Source organism: Lucilia cuprina, chromosome 2, assembly GCF_022045245.1.
Source record: "Lucilia cuprina isolate Lc7/37 chromosome 2, ASM2204524v1, whole genome shotgun sequence".
Lineage (NCBI taxonomy): Eukaryota > Metazoa > Arthropoda > Insecta > Diptera > Calliphoridae > Lucilia > Lucilia cuprina.
The window spans coordinates 56,433,404-56,448,988 of record NC_060950.1 but is presented as its reverse complement, the minus strand read 5'-3'; the positions used below and the strand labels follow the sequence as shown (position 1 = coordinate 56,448,988).

Sequence of the window (15,585 nt, the reverse complement as noted above, 5' to 3'; positions counted from 1 at the left end):
TAACAAAAGATCCGCACAGATTTTTGCTCTTATGTGCAGCTAGTATTTATAAATACAGATCCCCAGAATCTTTCTCTATCTCTCTCTCTCCCTCTCTCTCTCTCCCTCTCTCTCTCTTAAATTCATCTGTATAATAAAAGACTCCTAGATGTTTCATTTAGAATCAATGTTCAGCAATTTTCATCTCGACTAGACTAATAATTAAATTGAAGTAAAGACAAACCACAAAACCTGCTACAAGTGGTTGTGTGTTAGAAGTCTTTCGGCTTGCAGTCCCTTTGTCTATTTTCCGTATAAAAAAGTTGTATAATAAGAAGATGGAACTAATTCCAACAAACATCCGGTATAAAACTGTGGAAAGACCTAAATGAAATGTAAATTTAAGAGTTTCCAAATCGTTACCTAATCAGTTGCACGATCTTAATTCAAAAATTAAAAAACCCACCCTAATATTGCATTGCAGTATTAGTGACCCCTCAAAACATATGTATGTAAGTATGTAAGACCAACAACTAAAAATATGAAACATTGAAACGGGGGTTTTCCGTAACAACACTCCACAGGTGGTCGAAGGGTGGTCAAACTTTATTTGTGTCGTAAACAAAAATATTTAATAAATAAACTCAAAATATAAATCCTAAGAGAAAACGAAAGAATGAGAAATGTTTATAAAGTTCCTTTAAAAAAAATCATGTGACATAAAAAGACAGACTAAAGGAAGGAAACGAGTATGAGTAGTGTAAATATTTGATAAAGTTTGTAATTAGTTTGTGATGAAAGATATTTTTGAAAAATAATTTACTAAAAATATAAAATAAATGTAATAAATTATTTAAAAAAATGTGTAACTGAAAACAATATTTTATTTTTTTAACAATAATAAAATTGAGTTATAAAAGGTAAAAATTATATTAAGGTCATATTACTGCCTCCACAATTGTGTTTTGTTATTTCTCTACTCAAAATTTTGTTTATTCTTTTTACTGAAAATAAAATTACAACTCTGCAACATATTCCCTATATAATTTAGTATCAAATAAGTTAATTTAACTTGGTTTTTTTTTTTTGTATAACACAAAAACACATTAAACAAAATCTTGCACTCAATGTTCCAAACTTTCAATGGCTTTTCAATGTTTATATAAAGTTTTGAATAGTGTTGTTGTAATTTTTATTATGCAGCTGTTATTGTTGTGAAAACATATTAAATAAGTCGTCTTAAATTTTTGAACATATCTATACATAACATTTAGAGGGAGAATAAGGGCGAATCTAATAAAACACGTTTCATAAATTTGAGTAGAAGTTTAATAGGGACTCGGGACAATTATGATTGTTGAATGAGTTTTTATCAAAAAGTTTTTGATATTAAATTGTTATTATTTAGTTCTTATAATGCCTGTTTAAGCGTTAGATATTATATATGGGCTTATATGGGCTTCAAACATGGACCTTATATTGTTAAGATTCGAATGGGTAGGTTAGGTTAGCAAGCTGTCCTCTTATTACGTGACACACGTAGGTTCAACACATTGATCCCTTTGTTGCAACTATGAAGAGAGAATGGTCGGCCAATAACTATATCTCTAAACCCTCCTCATGTTGAAAGCTTCTACTTAATAATATTTCATAGCTTGCTCTCGAAGAGTTAAACATGACTTAAGATCTTTGTAGATTATGTCGAGGCCATATAATCTTTGCCAGTCTAAAGATAGCCACAGTTGACCGAGATTGCGCAAGCTGGTAAAGTCCATCACTTGCTAGTGAGCAGCCGATACCCTTCAATGCCTTAATGAAATTGACAGTACAGTTTTAATATAGAATGTTTCGATATCTCGTTGAGGAATGTACGACATTCGAGTTCCAAGTTTGATTTTATATAAACACTGCATCTAAGCTTCAGAAAGGTCTGGCTCTTGATGTAAATTCGATAGAATCTTAGACGTTTAATGGCTCATAGTTCAGACTACATTGATCTGGAGAATGTTTTAAGAAAATTACTGTTCCTGAATGTATTATGTAAAAGTCATCTACTTCAGTGTCTTTTGTTTTAGCGCCATTAGTATACATCGATTCCATCACATTTAGAACGTATTGAATCAATATCGAAAAGCCATTTTTTTAATGGTCTGTGGGTATAATAGACAATATTGTCTGGTATTTATCTCAGGCAATTGATAATTGTAGAGTGGTACGAATGCTGATGTAAGGGGGATTTAGTTTCACCTACTTTGTAGTCCAGACCTCTCCACGTCCAAATACTATTTGATTCTATCGATACAGAACATATTCTCTAATATATGCTCCACGCAAATGCGGAATCCATTTATTGTCGGAGAAATGGGATCATTTATAACACAAATCGAGGATCAATTTTGAAATTTTTGTGAGCAAAGATATTCATCGAAAAGCATTAAAATTTGGCTGATATACGATATGAAGTCGTTAGACTTTAAAAGTTAATTTTGCATGTTCGAAATATTATTTGAACCCTATAAAAGAAAACCATTGTTCCATCGAATCATTTCATGAAGTTATGTCTTCATAAGTCAATCACTCCCATTTTTTATCTATACCTGACTTTTTACAACAATATGTTTTTATTATCCATTAAAGTGTAATATTTAGTTTAAGACATGAAGTCATTCTGTAAAAGAGGTCCTATGATTAATAATGAAACGATCTTTAAAATTCAACATTATCAACATCAAACCCTTGCTGAACTCGCAGCTCATGTTCTCTAATTTTGCCTGTCGGATTACCGGCATCGTAAACTGCATAGCAGAGATCGTGCCGATGTCTTCTTCTGGCAACTTTGACGTGAGATGGCGGCTACTTTTCTTTTCCAACGTCTAGCTTCTCCTTCCTCGTTTTCGGGACTTCTTTTGAAATAACCTTATCTACGAGGTTGGTTTCGCCAAAGTTTTCGCCTTCGAAATATCTTGCTTGGCGTTATCAACCTAACTTGCAAGATTCTGACTTGAGATTCCTTTGGATTGGCTTCGACTGCGTATTAGAAGACGGGGAGCTCTCGTTTGTCTTAGGATTATTTTCAGTTATCAACTCCTTGGAAGACCTGATCCTCTTTGCGTCAGATCTTTTGAGAGAGTCTGAGTTTTCCTTAGGAGTGTCGTGGGATTTACTCTAGATAGCCTTTTCTTAGTTATAGGTAGTTTAGCTATGCTATCTCTTACCTCTTTCAACATTTGGCCTTCTTCATCCTTCTTGGGATTTGCTATTATGGTGTTGTTATTATTATCTGTGGATTCAGATTTGGAACCCTCACCTATATTTAAAGGATAAGGAAGTTTAGAGCTCTCTCCAAGTACATTCTTCGCTTTTACCCCCTATACGTCACCCGGGGACGTGCTTGGTAATAAAAGAGTTTTGTCAAACTAACTGAACAAAATATTTGACTAATATTCTCAACAATATTTTCTTTAGGTGCATTAAAAATGTTTTGCTTTAAAAAAGTATTAACCAACTCAAATAACTTTAGATTCCTTAAATCCTTAAGGTACAAGACGAAAAAAAAAACCTTAGAAATGTTGCATTAAATATTTATGATTTAAAAAAAAAACATTTATTAAAACGAATCAAAAAAAAAGAAACATTTACAGTGTAGAAAAATCAAAGTTTATGATCTACTTAAAGTAACATTTAATATGTATTTCACTACATCCTGTGGTGTAGTGGAACAATTCACAAAAACATATATAGACATAAAATTTAAATGGAACAACTTAAATGAAATTTTATTTATGTTTATTATTATTATGACTAAAACATAAAAAGTGACAAGAAAATGTATTAATTTAATAACCACTCATTCAAATGCGAATATATGCAGATGTGGTATTATGATGGCATCCTTTTTAGTTAGTTTTCTAATTTGTTATTTTATGCTAACACCATAAATATAATTATTATGGAAATTTTTTTATTATTTGTTTTTACTTATCATTTACCACTCAAACCGCACCCCCCCCCCCCTTACAGTGTCAGCATAGGTAGTTAGTTAGTCCGATTTATAAGTGGTGTGACAAATTTGTTACTATTAGCGAGTGGTGGTGGTGGTGGTAGGAGTAGTAGTTATATTTTAATTTCAATTCTAATCTAAATAAATACATGTTGTTTGTATTTCTATTTTATTTATGTAGAAATTAGACTAAAACAAAAAGTACGAAATATAATTAGAAATTAATTCTACATTTATTAAAAGTGCTTATTTGTATTTATGTGTTTCAAGTACTTAAACTAAATAAACATAGTCACACGTCATATTTTTCTTTTTTATCTTTTGGATAATAAAATAAATTGGTCAGAGGTTTACAAACTGTTAATGATAATCCAATGTAGATAATAGGGGTATGATCAATATTAAAAAAGTTTTGTAAAAATCTTGTTTTAGTTAGGACGCAATGTAGGAGGACCGTATGCATGCAAAGGCCCCTTAGTCCTACTTATGGATCAATGGCTTTACAAAAGTGTAATTACCCAGCAAAAAAAGAACATCCAAAGAAGCGAAAAAGAAGTAGAATTTAAGTTATTCTCAAGAAGAATTTTTTATGTTATTTTTTAGGAAGTTTCGAAGGAAGTGAAATTGTAGTATTATTGAATACAACTAATTTGACTTAAACAATATTAACATAAATAAATAAATTACACAAATTTATCAATCAACTCCAAATAAAATGAATTTAACTAAAACAAGTAGGAAAGTATAGTCGGGCATGGCCGACCATATAATACCCTACACCATGAGTATATTTTTAAAATTTTTACTTTTTATAAAGAAACTTTTATGTTGAATATTTTTCCAAAATATGTAAGCAATTTATTGATAAAAAAAACTAAAATTTCTAAATGAGGCTTTATATAGGTCAAATTGGGCCGATCCTCGGTAAATTTGTGAAAAGGATATATTTTTAAATAACAGTTAGTTTTGTTGAGTTTCATTACGATACAAATGGTTACAAGTCAATTTTAGACGTTTAAGACATTTTTTTGAAGGGGGGTTTGTATGGGGGCTAGGGTCAAACAAGGGCCGATCCTTACGAAAATCTGCAGTGTCATAAATACTTATGTAAAACTTATTTATGCCAATTTTTAGAGAGATAATACAATATTTGACGTAATTATGGCAATAAAATCGGTCCATTATTTCACCTAGCCCCCATACAACCGTACCTCCCGATTTGATTCAAATCGGGAGGTACGGTTGTATGGGGGCTAGGTGAAATAATGGACCGATTTCAACCATTTTCAATAGGCTTTGTCCCTGTACCAAAAAACATGCTTGGTCCAAATTTCATCAAATTATCTTGAAAATTGCGGCCTGTACCTTGCGCACAAGGTTTACTCAGAAAATGATTCTGAATCGATCGGTATACTTTAAGGTGGGTATTGGACCAATATTTTTGTATGTTACAAACATCAGCACAAACGTATAATACCCTCCCCACTATAGTGGTGTAGGGTATAAAAATTCAGTACAAAAATGTGTACTTTAAATTTTAAACAAAATTTGATTCTTTTCGCTTCTTTGGAAGTCAATAAACATCACTTCCACAGAAGGTAGATAAATTCACTTAGTTCGACTTTTGAAGTGGTAATAAAGTACTTCGTCGATCAATTCTAGCAAATTCAATAATCTACAGGGAGTTCAGCGTACAAGAATCTTGGGTATAAGTGGTGCTAGATATTCCATCCATTGACACATTTGTATACAAGGTATACTTACAGCCTAATGGCTCATAACTTTAGTCGAACTCCCAAAAAGCGATTATATGGCACGTCATGGAAGTCTGGACACATTGGAAGTCTATACACAATCATTGGACTTGACCTGAACCCACATAGAAAGACTTAGTGAAGTGTAACATTTAAGCAAATACCCGCAGATATCCATTCCTAAAAGGATGACTCTTAATTGGGGGACAAAGTAGGTTTTCAATCAACTATATTTTAGTCAAGGTCCATTATTATAAATATTTCAAAATGCCCTTTAGCAGTTCGTTGCTATATGGATGGATACAGAAGCGATCCTAGGGTTCAATATTTTAGAACCAGAAATATATATGTATGTATACCCTCGTTGACATAATCCTAACACTAGCTTCCAGACAGAAATTCAAGTAATAATGGAATGCGTACATTTGATTAGACTACAATAGGGCCATTGGGGTAATATCGGGTACAAGCGTTAAATCTAAAACTGTATTGTGAGAATGCTTTAAACGAATACTCTCCCATGTGGTTACCAGGCCACTCGGGAGCAGTTGCCAAAAAAAAGAACGAATGTAATAGCTTTTTAGAGAAGGGAGTTTCGAAATAGTTAACTTGACGAATGAAAAACCATTTCACGCAAAAACAAAATTAAAACTATGGATGGAAAAAACCTCTAAGGCTTCTTAGGATAATGAAATGCTGGATAGTACTACAAAGATCTTATAGGTTAACACTCCTTCTAAAAATTAGGAAGTCTGAGGTTTGGTAGTACGTATTCATAAAATTGGATGAGCTGATACTGCCGAATGTAGAGTATGTAGAGAAGACATTGGACATCTAGAGCTCTTTCTTTGCCTTTGACAGACTTTCACTGAAATTGTATTTAATATTGCTTGAAAGATATATTTTTTCGGAATAATATCCCCCACGAACACTGATTCTTCGGATGAAGTCCAGAAAACTGAACAGCGGACGATATTGTATTTAGTGAATAATACTGTATCTGTTAGTTAGTTAGTTAGTTAGTTAGTTAGTTAGTTAGTTAGTTAGTTAGTTAGTTAGTTAGTGAGTTAGTTAATTAATTAGTTATGTAGTTAGTTATGTAGTTAGTTAGTTAGTTAGTTAGTTAGTTAGTAAGTTAGTTAGTTAGTTAGTTAGTTAGTAAGTTAGTTAGTTAGTTAGTTAGTTAGTTAGTTAGTTAGTTAGTTAGTTAGTTAGTTAGTTAGTTAGTTAGTTAATTAATTAGTTAGTTAGTTAGTTAGTTAGTTAGTTAGTTAGTTAGTTAGTTAGTAGGTTAGTTAGTTAGTTAGTTAGTTAGATTTCCTTATGTTTTCTTTGATCACTATGACTTATGACTCTACAACAGTTCGCCTAAATAATAACAGTTGTACTCCTTTGGTCACAATTTAAGAACTTCCCACAATTAGATTCCATCAGATTAATACCACCATATAAAACATGATAAAATATTTGTTTGTACGTATTATGTTTTCACATTCTAAACATTTGTCCATCCATTCTAAACAACACTAATTCCAATATTTAATCAGGCATGTGTTGAGCAAAAAAAAAAAAAAATGTTATTTTAATAAATATTTGCATTTACTAACGATTTGTCATTATACCTTTGATAAGATAAATAAATACAAATTGTTTTTAACTGCAAAATTATTGTAATTATTTGTATTAATTAATTATTTCTCAGATACAAACACGTGCTAGTTCAATTATACACGTCTAGTTTAAAATTAATTAATATTTCACTTGGATAAATAGTTAAGTTAATATAAATAACTTAATACGTGATATAGTCAGTGTGTCCAAAAGTATTGACTTAACATTATTTCACAATTTCCTTCATATCTTAATGAAGTATTTCAACTTTAGAAGTCAATCGTTTGTTAGAAACATATTCCGCCATGAAAAATTCTGCAAAATGAACAATGTTCACTGTAGTGCAGGTAATAGTATCGCTGATATGAATGCACTTCCCATTCATTTGTAAAATATAAAAAACAAGGACAAAATATTATCATCATTACTACATTATCACTTTTAGTGTCGTCATTAGCATATCTTAAGAAAACCTTTGTTTTTATAACACCCACAATATTATTAGGTTCAGCAGTTTTATAAAACGTCAATGTATCCCTTTATGATAGCTCAATCAATAGCTCAGATCACTCAGTTTTTTTTTCTATATCATCGATATTGACAAGTAACTGAGAATCGATACGGGGACGTGACAAGGATTCATGTGACCAAATTTGAATAGAGTGCAAGTTGTTGTTAATGAAAACATCTGTAATGTAATATTATGTTGTAATGTAACACTTTAAACTATTACAAAATGAATGTTTGTTTTAAATATCAATAGTAGGAGAATAATGAAAAATAAAGATATTTGATTTCACTTAAATGAACCACAAGAAACCAGGAAAATTGTTGTTTTAACAATTTGACAGTGACCAAGAGTTCTTTTCTGACGAAAAAAACTTTTGGTTAATACAGCTGTAGCTAGATTGACAATCTTTGACCGACTAGACAATAGACTATGACTCGGGTAGTTTTGGAGCGAAGATTCTTTTGTTGTGGAATCTAAAGGAAAATTGTGTTTCGAAAGATTTTGTATAACCGATGTATTACTTGCGACTTAGCGTGGTCCCATTACAATAACCCGAAAGCAGCTGAATCAACACCAAAGCGAAATATCCATGGCGCTTAAGTAATATTCAGTATTTTTTGGAGGAAAAAACTTTTCTATCTATTATAAGCTGATGAAATCTGATAATACTATCACAGTCAAAAGAAATTGTACTTTGGCAGATCTTTACTTCACCCTCTTTATAGTCTAGACCCCTGACCAGCAAAGAGCTTTCTTGCACTCTAAATATCACAAGCATGTATGCTTACACATGTATAAAAAACCATAAAAACCAGTAAGAGAACTTATGTTTTACTCTCTGCCGATGTCGGGTCTAGACACTACCCGATTTTTACGTGTTTTGGTTGAGGCCGCCATAGTCGCATCTCGTATACAATTTCCTCCAGATTGAGTGACTTTTTGGTTATTTTCGTTGTTTTTACAATACACCCTATCTACACACTAACCAATTATACTTTTTACTGTATCTTTATAACTATAAAAGTATACAGTTTGACAGCTTAAATTCCCATTATATAATTGTTGATTTTTAAAAACAGCAATACTTTATTATTTTTATTTTCAAGTACTATCTACTACATTAGATTAAAATACTTGAAATAATAGAAAAAACGTTTATATTACACAGTCATAATATTAATCTCATATTTTTTTGTATTTCTTTTTTACTTACAGTTTTCATCTTTGTTTCAACGCACTCCCACACACACACACTCAAGCAACTCTAAAAATCCTTTTCTTTTATTATTTTTAGCAAAGTACTTGCTCGCAAGGACAAAACACCAAATATGATGACACAAAAGAAATTCGTTGGTTGTATTTTGTCAGCAGTGTTGCTGTGCTTGTGGTTGGTCTCCTACGCAGAGGCAGCACCCATGCCAAGGTAGTGGTATTTTTTATAAGAAATTTTAATTAAAATAATCATCATTGTGATCATCATTTCTGACAAAGAAAAAAAAATATATAACATTTCATATGTTAGAGTTAATAGTGAAATAACTGAAGTATAAGTATGATTTATTATTTTAAGTGTTTTTGGAAACAAAATTATATTTCAATGAGTAAGATGTTTGTATTGAAATGAATGAATTATACTTAAATGAAAATTTTTATTAATTATAAATGAAAAGGCAAAAGTGTATTCGGTTGTTTTAAAGAAAATTAAATGCATTTGTTTTCCAAATACTTTTGCAGCTTTATACAGATTATATTATACACCATACTAAAGACTAAATTAAATCATAGACTAAACTCTAGGCTATAATTTAGACTAGACTATAGACTATACCATGGACTGGACTATAGACTAGACTATAGACTATACTATAGACTAGATTATGGACTATCCTGTAGACTGTACTAAAGACTAAACTATAGAGGAGACAATAGACTAAACTAAAGACTAGACTATAGACTATCCAATAGACTGGACTATAGAATATGCTGCAGACGAGGAAAAAGAATACTAGACTATAGACTAGACTACAGACTAGACTATAGACTAGACTATAGACTAGACTATAGACTAGACTATAGACTAGACTACAGACTAGACTATAGACTAGACTATAGGCTAGACTATAGACTAGACTACAGACTAGACTATAGACTAGAGTATTGACTAGACTGTAGACTAAAACATAGACTAGACTGTAGACATTACTATAGACTAGACTGTAGACTAGACTATACAATGGACTATACACTAGACTATAAACTAGACTATAGAAGAGACTATAGACTAGACTATAGAAGAGACTATAGACTAGACTATAGACTAGACTATAGACTAGACTATAGACTAGACAATAGACTATACTATAGACTAGACTAAAGACTAGACTAAAGACTAGACTAAAGACTAGACTATAGACTATACTATAGACTAGACTATAGACTAGACTATAGACTAGACTATAGACTAGACTATAGACTAGACTATAGACTAGACTATAGACTAGACTATAGACTAGACTATAGACTAGACTATAGACTAGACTATAGACTAGACTATAGACTAGACTATAATCTAGTCTATTGTCTAGTCTATAGTCTAGTCTATAGTAGTCTATAGTCTAGTCTAGTCTAGTCTATAAATTTCACTATATATCAAAAAGTTTTATAATTGTATTTTCCTTATGTAATATCCAACGGAAATACATTAGACAGATTATTTGGAAACTAGAGTATGTTTGCCATTGACTTAAATTTTTCCAAACATTTAATTTCTTTAATAAACAAATGTAAAATATAATCTTATTAAGTTGTCTTCTTAGATATTTTCTTAATTCTAAAAAGTATTTAAATATTCTCATATTTTGCAAAAGCAACATTTAAAAGAGCTGCTTATTAACTACATTTGGTACAAAACTTTAAAATAACAAAAACATTAATATAATTATTTATGAAATTTTTACTTACCTACTTATTTTCCACAACAATTCACACGTTTCCTTTACTTGTTTCTTTTAACTAATGTTTTTCTACAACAAAACATTTCTTATTTGTTGGTCCTTCGAACCCTCCAAACAACACAACACAATGACAATAACCACACACAACAACAACTACAATTGTAGTCAAAGTAATGGATACTACAATGAATTGGAAGAAGTACCGGATGACATTCTAATGGAATTAATGGCACGTTTTGGACAAACTATAATGAGAGCCCGTAATGATTTGGAAAAGTAAGTTGAACTTTATTTTTCAGTTTAAGTTTTCCTTGCTGTTGTTTGAATCATATTTATTAGCTGGTGCGTGTTTTAGGGTTCAGTGAATATATATTATTAACGTGTCTTAGGAAATATTTAAATTTGTTACTTTAAGGTGAAAATATAAAAGTTAAAATTTAAAGAGACTGTGTGTGTAAAAAACAAATAATTTTCTAATTATCTTGATTATTTCCCTTTTTCTCACCCCATGGATCCGCGCCTGATGCTTCAAGATTGTCAAAAATCTCTAACAACTCATCGATAAATCGCCGTTTTAACACTTAGAAAGAATATCTCTTAGTTTATGATCAAGACTAAAGTGTAGTATGTAATCTAGTCTATAGTTTAGTTTATAGTCTAGTCTATAGTCTAATCTATAGTCTATAGTCTAGTCTAAAGTCTAGTCTATAGTCTAGTCTATATTATAGTCTATAGTCTAATCTATAGTCTAGTCTAATCTATAGTCTAGTTTAATCTTTAGTCTAGTCTATAGTCTAGTCTATAGTCTAGTCTATAGACTAGTCTAAAGTCTAATCTATAGTCTAGTCTATAGTCTAGTCTAAAGTCTAGTCTATAGTCAAGTCTATAGTCTAGTCTATAATCTAGTCTATAGTATAGATTATAGTCTATTATATAGTCTAGCCTTAAGTCTAGTCTAAAGTCAAATTTAAAGTCTAGTCTAAAATCTAGTCTAAGTCTAGTCTAAAGTCTGGTCTATAGTCTAGTATACAGTTTAGTCTATACTCTTATATAAAGTGTAGTTAAGACTAATCCAAAAAGAAGTCTATAGATTGGTATATAGTCTAGTCTAGTGAAGAGTAGTCTAATCTATAGTATAGTGTAAAGTCTAGTCTAAAGTCTAGTGCATAGTCTAGTCTACAGTCTAGTCTAAAGTCTTATATAAAGTCTTGTATAGACTAATCTAAAAATGAGTCTATAGATCGGTATATAGTTAGTTATTTAGTTAGTTATTTAGTTAGTTAGTTAGTTAGTTAGTTAGTTAGTTAGTTAGTTAGTTATTTAGTTAGTTAGTTAGTTAGTTAGTTAGTTAGTTAGATAGTTAGTTAGTTAGTTAGGTAGATAGTTAGTTTGAAAAGAGGATGTATACACATCATATCCGAAGAAATACACCTATGCCTCTATCGAGCCTGTTGTGCGCTCCTTAACCAGTGCCACGGGTGGGAATCGAACACTAACCACTAACCTACCGGAGGCCACAGATTGGTATATAGTATAGTTTAGTCTATAGTCTAATCTAAAGTTTAGTATAGTCTACATTTCAGTCCATAATCTATTCTATAGTCTTGTCTATAGTCTAGTCTATAGTCTATTCTATAGACTATTCTATAGTCTTGTGTATAGTTTAGTCTATAGTCTAGTGTATAATCTAGCCTATAGTCTAGTCTATAGTCTAGTCTATAGTCTAGTCTATAGTCTAGTCTATAGTCTTGTCTATAGTCTAGTCTATAGTCTAGTCTATAGTCTAGTCTATAGTCTAGTCTATAGTCTAGTCTATAGTCTAGTCTATAGTCTAGTCTATAGTCTAGTCTAAAGTCTATTCTTTAGACTAGACTCTAGTATATAGTTTAGTATAAAATGTAGTTTGTTGTCCAATCTATAGTCAAATCTATAGTCTTGCCTACAGTCTCGTCTTTAGTCTAGTCTTTAGTCTCTTCTTTCGTCAAGTCTTTAGTCTACCCTATAGTCTACTATAAAGATTAGCCCATAGTCTAGACTTTAGTCTAGGCTTTTAAATTGTCTATAGCTTATAGTCTAGTTTAATATTCTTGGTTTAGCTATATTTATCTTATAAAATATTGTTAATTTTTTTTTTTAATTTTCAGTTCTAAACGTACCGTTGACTTTGGTTTAGCACGCGGTTATTCCGGTACCCAAGAAGCGAAACATCGCATGGGTCTGGCTGCGGCTAATTTCCCCGGTGGTCCAGGCCGAAGGAGACGTTCGGAAACCGAAGCTTAAGTTGATTAAGAGATAAAGTATATTTTTAGCCAACGCTCCCTAACCCCGAAACCCAGAAAACGATTAAACCCCTACTGAACAATAACAGTGAATTATGACAAACACGAAAACGTCCCAGCGCTTAGAGAAAAAATAGTAAAAACATAACCATATATATAGCAAATACAAACAAAAAGAGAAAAAATTAAAACAATTGGAATGATGTCTAGATTTTAATGTTAAACAAAAATTAAAAAAAAAACAATATTAAGTTTAATATTATTTCCATAAATTATTAGTTAAAAATTGTGTATATAAAAATTACAAAAATAAACACACAAAATTTAAACAAATTAACTGCACAAAAATCAAATGTTAAACAGTTGCTCCAAAAAAAATTATTTATTTAGAGAAAATATATTTAATAAAAAACGATATATACATATAATTGTGCTAAAACTAAATGAAAAACTAATAAAAAAAAAAAGCTTGGTTCCTTAAATTTATAAGTTTTATAAAAAACTTTATTGTAAATCAAAATAATTTATAAAAAAAATAAAAACGACATTTATAAATGTTCAAAAAATCTTTTAAGTAGAAATTGTACTATTTTTTAGTATTTAAGTAAAACAAAAACTATTTATTGTATGTTAAACAAAAATTGTCAAACACATTTACATAAAATAAGAAGATGAAGAAGAAAAAACATGGTCCCCTCGAAAGAAGTTTTATTTTAGTTTTTTAAATAAAAAATAAAATATTTTCTTGTTTCTCTTTTTAAATTATTTAAAATTAAGTTTTAGTTTTACACACATTTAAATTATAATTAATGAACAAAGTTGTAAAACAAATAAATAACACTTTCAAAAATAATTATTGAAAAAATACCAGCACAAATTTGTATTTTTATTTAAAAAGTTTGCCAACTTAAGTGTTGCATAGATTTAATAAAACTTGCTTACAAATAAGTACTTCCATAAAATTAGTAATGAATTACTTTCATTGCCGATTTAACGTAAGCGATATTTAATCATTTTAACACAACTTAGCAAAACAAACTATTTCCCCCACCCCCTTTTTAAAAGTTTGTATATATTAAAACAAAGTTAAATCAAATTTAAATGTATTAAGTTTAAATTTTCGAAAATCTTGAACGTGAACAGAGTATTATTTAAATTAAATTATCAATAAAGAATACATTTAGAAAACTCTTGAAATAAAGTCTTGCATTATTTCGTATCATATAAGAAGCTGGTTCATGGTAGGTACAACATTTTATCCTGATTATATCCTGATTACGTTGCAGCATTATTTAGCCACTTTGAAAACATCGTCAGCATTAGTGTCAATAGATTTCTGATAAACAATTTCTGTTGGATACGTGGTTTCAGCTTTCTGACGTCAGAATGATCTTCTTAAAGACGATTATGTTTTCCTATTCTAAATCATCATCTGTTCCACAAAGCAGCTTAAGGTTTTAGGTTCGTCAGGCTGAAGCAACACTTTGAAAACATCGTCAATATTAGGGTCAACAGATTTCTGATAAACAATTTCTTTTGGATACGTACTTTTAGCGTTCTGACGCCACATCGAACCAATAATGATCTCCTTAAAGACGATAATGTTTATGTTCGTCAGGCTGAAGCAACACTTTGAAAACATTTGGATACGTGGTTCCATCGTTATGACGCCACAATGGACCAATAATGTTGACCTTAATGACGACGATGTTTTCCTATCCAAGATCATAATCTGTTCCACAAAGCAGCTTAAGGTTTTATGTTCGTCAGGCTGATGCAACACTTTGAAAACATCGTCAACAGATTTCTTATAAACAATTTTCTGACGCCACATTAAACCAATAATGATGACCTTAATGACCACGAAGTTTTCCTATTCAAGATCATATTCGGTTCCACAAAACAGCTTAAGGTTTTAGGTTCGTCAGGCTGAAGTAACACATTGAGTTTCACCAATACACTTATGAAGGTCTAAAAGTCCATTTGTTAAGAAAATAGAAAAAACAGGGACCTTTAAACCCAATACACTTACGTCTTACAGTCTTTTTGTTTGCGACTATTTAGAAAATAGATAATATAATAGATAAGAAAGAAATGCTGAGAAGCTAGTAATATAATAAGAGAAATAAGAAAAAACCCTTCGCTCTCAAATCACAATTGGATCCTCTTTGATATTAGTTTCCTAGTTATTTAGTTTATACCGATTCATATCACCAGGACTGGATGCTATTTTACTGAAAATGTTGCAAATTGCATAAGTGTATATCACCTTTCTCTATCCAAATCATCAGGATCCTCTTTGACATTAGAGTACAAAACTTGGCGGAAATGGTTTTCCAGGTTTCATAGTTATTTAGTTTCTACCCATTCAAATCTCCAGGTCTGGATCTATTGAACTATAAGTATAAGTAAACCCAAACAAAAAAGAACTGCTACTATTCACAACAGAGAACAAGATTAAAATCTATATCTTGCCGCGGTTAAAGAACTGTGAAAT

General features: G+C 30.7%; 1 protein-coding gene across 2 annotated transcripts in view; it reads left to right on the top strand.

Moving 5' to 3' along the window:
* Window positions 1-13,334, top strand: part of LOC111682238 (diuretic hormone class 2) — a 43,844-nt gene extending 30,510 nt beyond the window's left edge. Inside the window, exons 2-4 of one of the 2 annotated variants that reach the window (XM_023444140.2) lie at window positions 9,150-9,281; window positions 10,975-11,085; window positions 12,954-13,334. In XM_023444140.2, coding sequence (XP_023299908.2) covers window positions 9,184-9,281; window positions 10,975-11,085; window positions 12,954-13,089 — 345 coding nt within the window. In that variant the 5' untranslated portion in view covers window positions 9,150-9,183 and the 3' untranslated portion in view covers window positions 13,090-13,334. Of the gene's footprint in view, window positions 1-9,076; window positions 9,282-10,974; window positions 11,086-12,953 lie in introns of those variants that run through there. The other variant, XM_046956305.1, reaches the window with a different exon arrangement.
* Window positions 13,335-15,585: the final 2,251 nt, after the last annotated feature.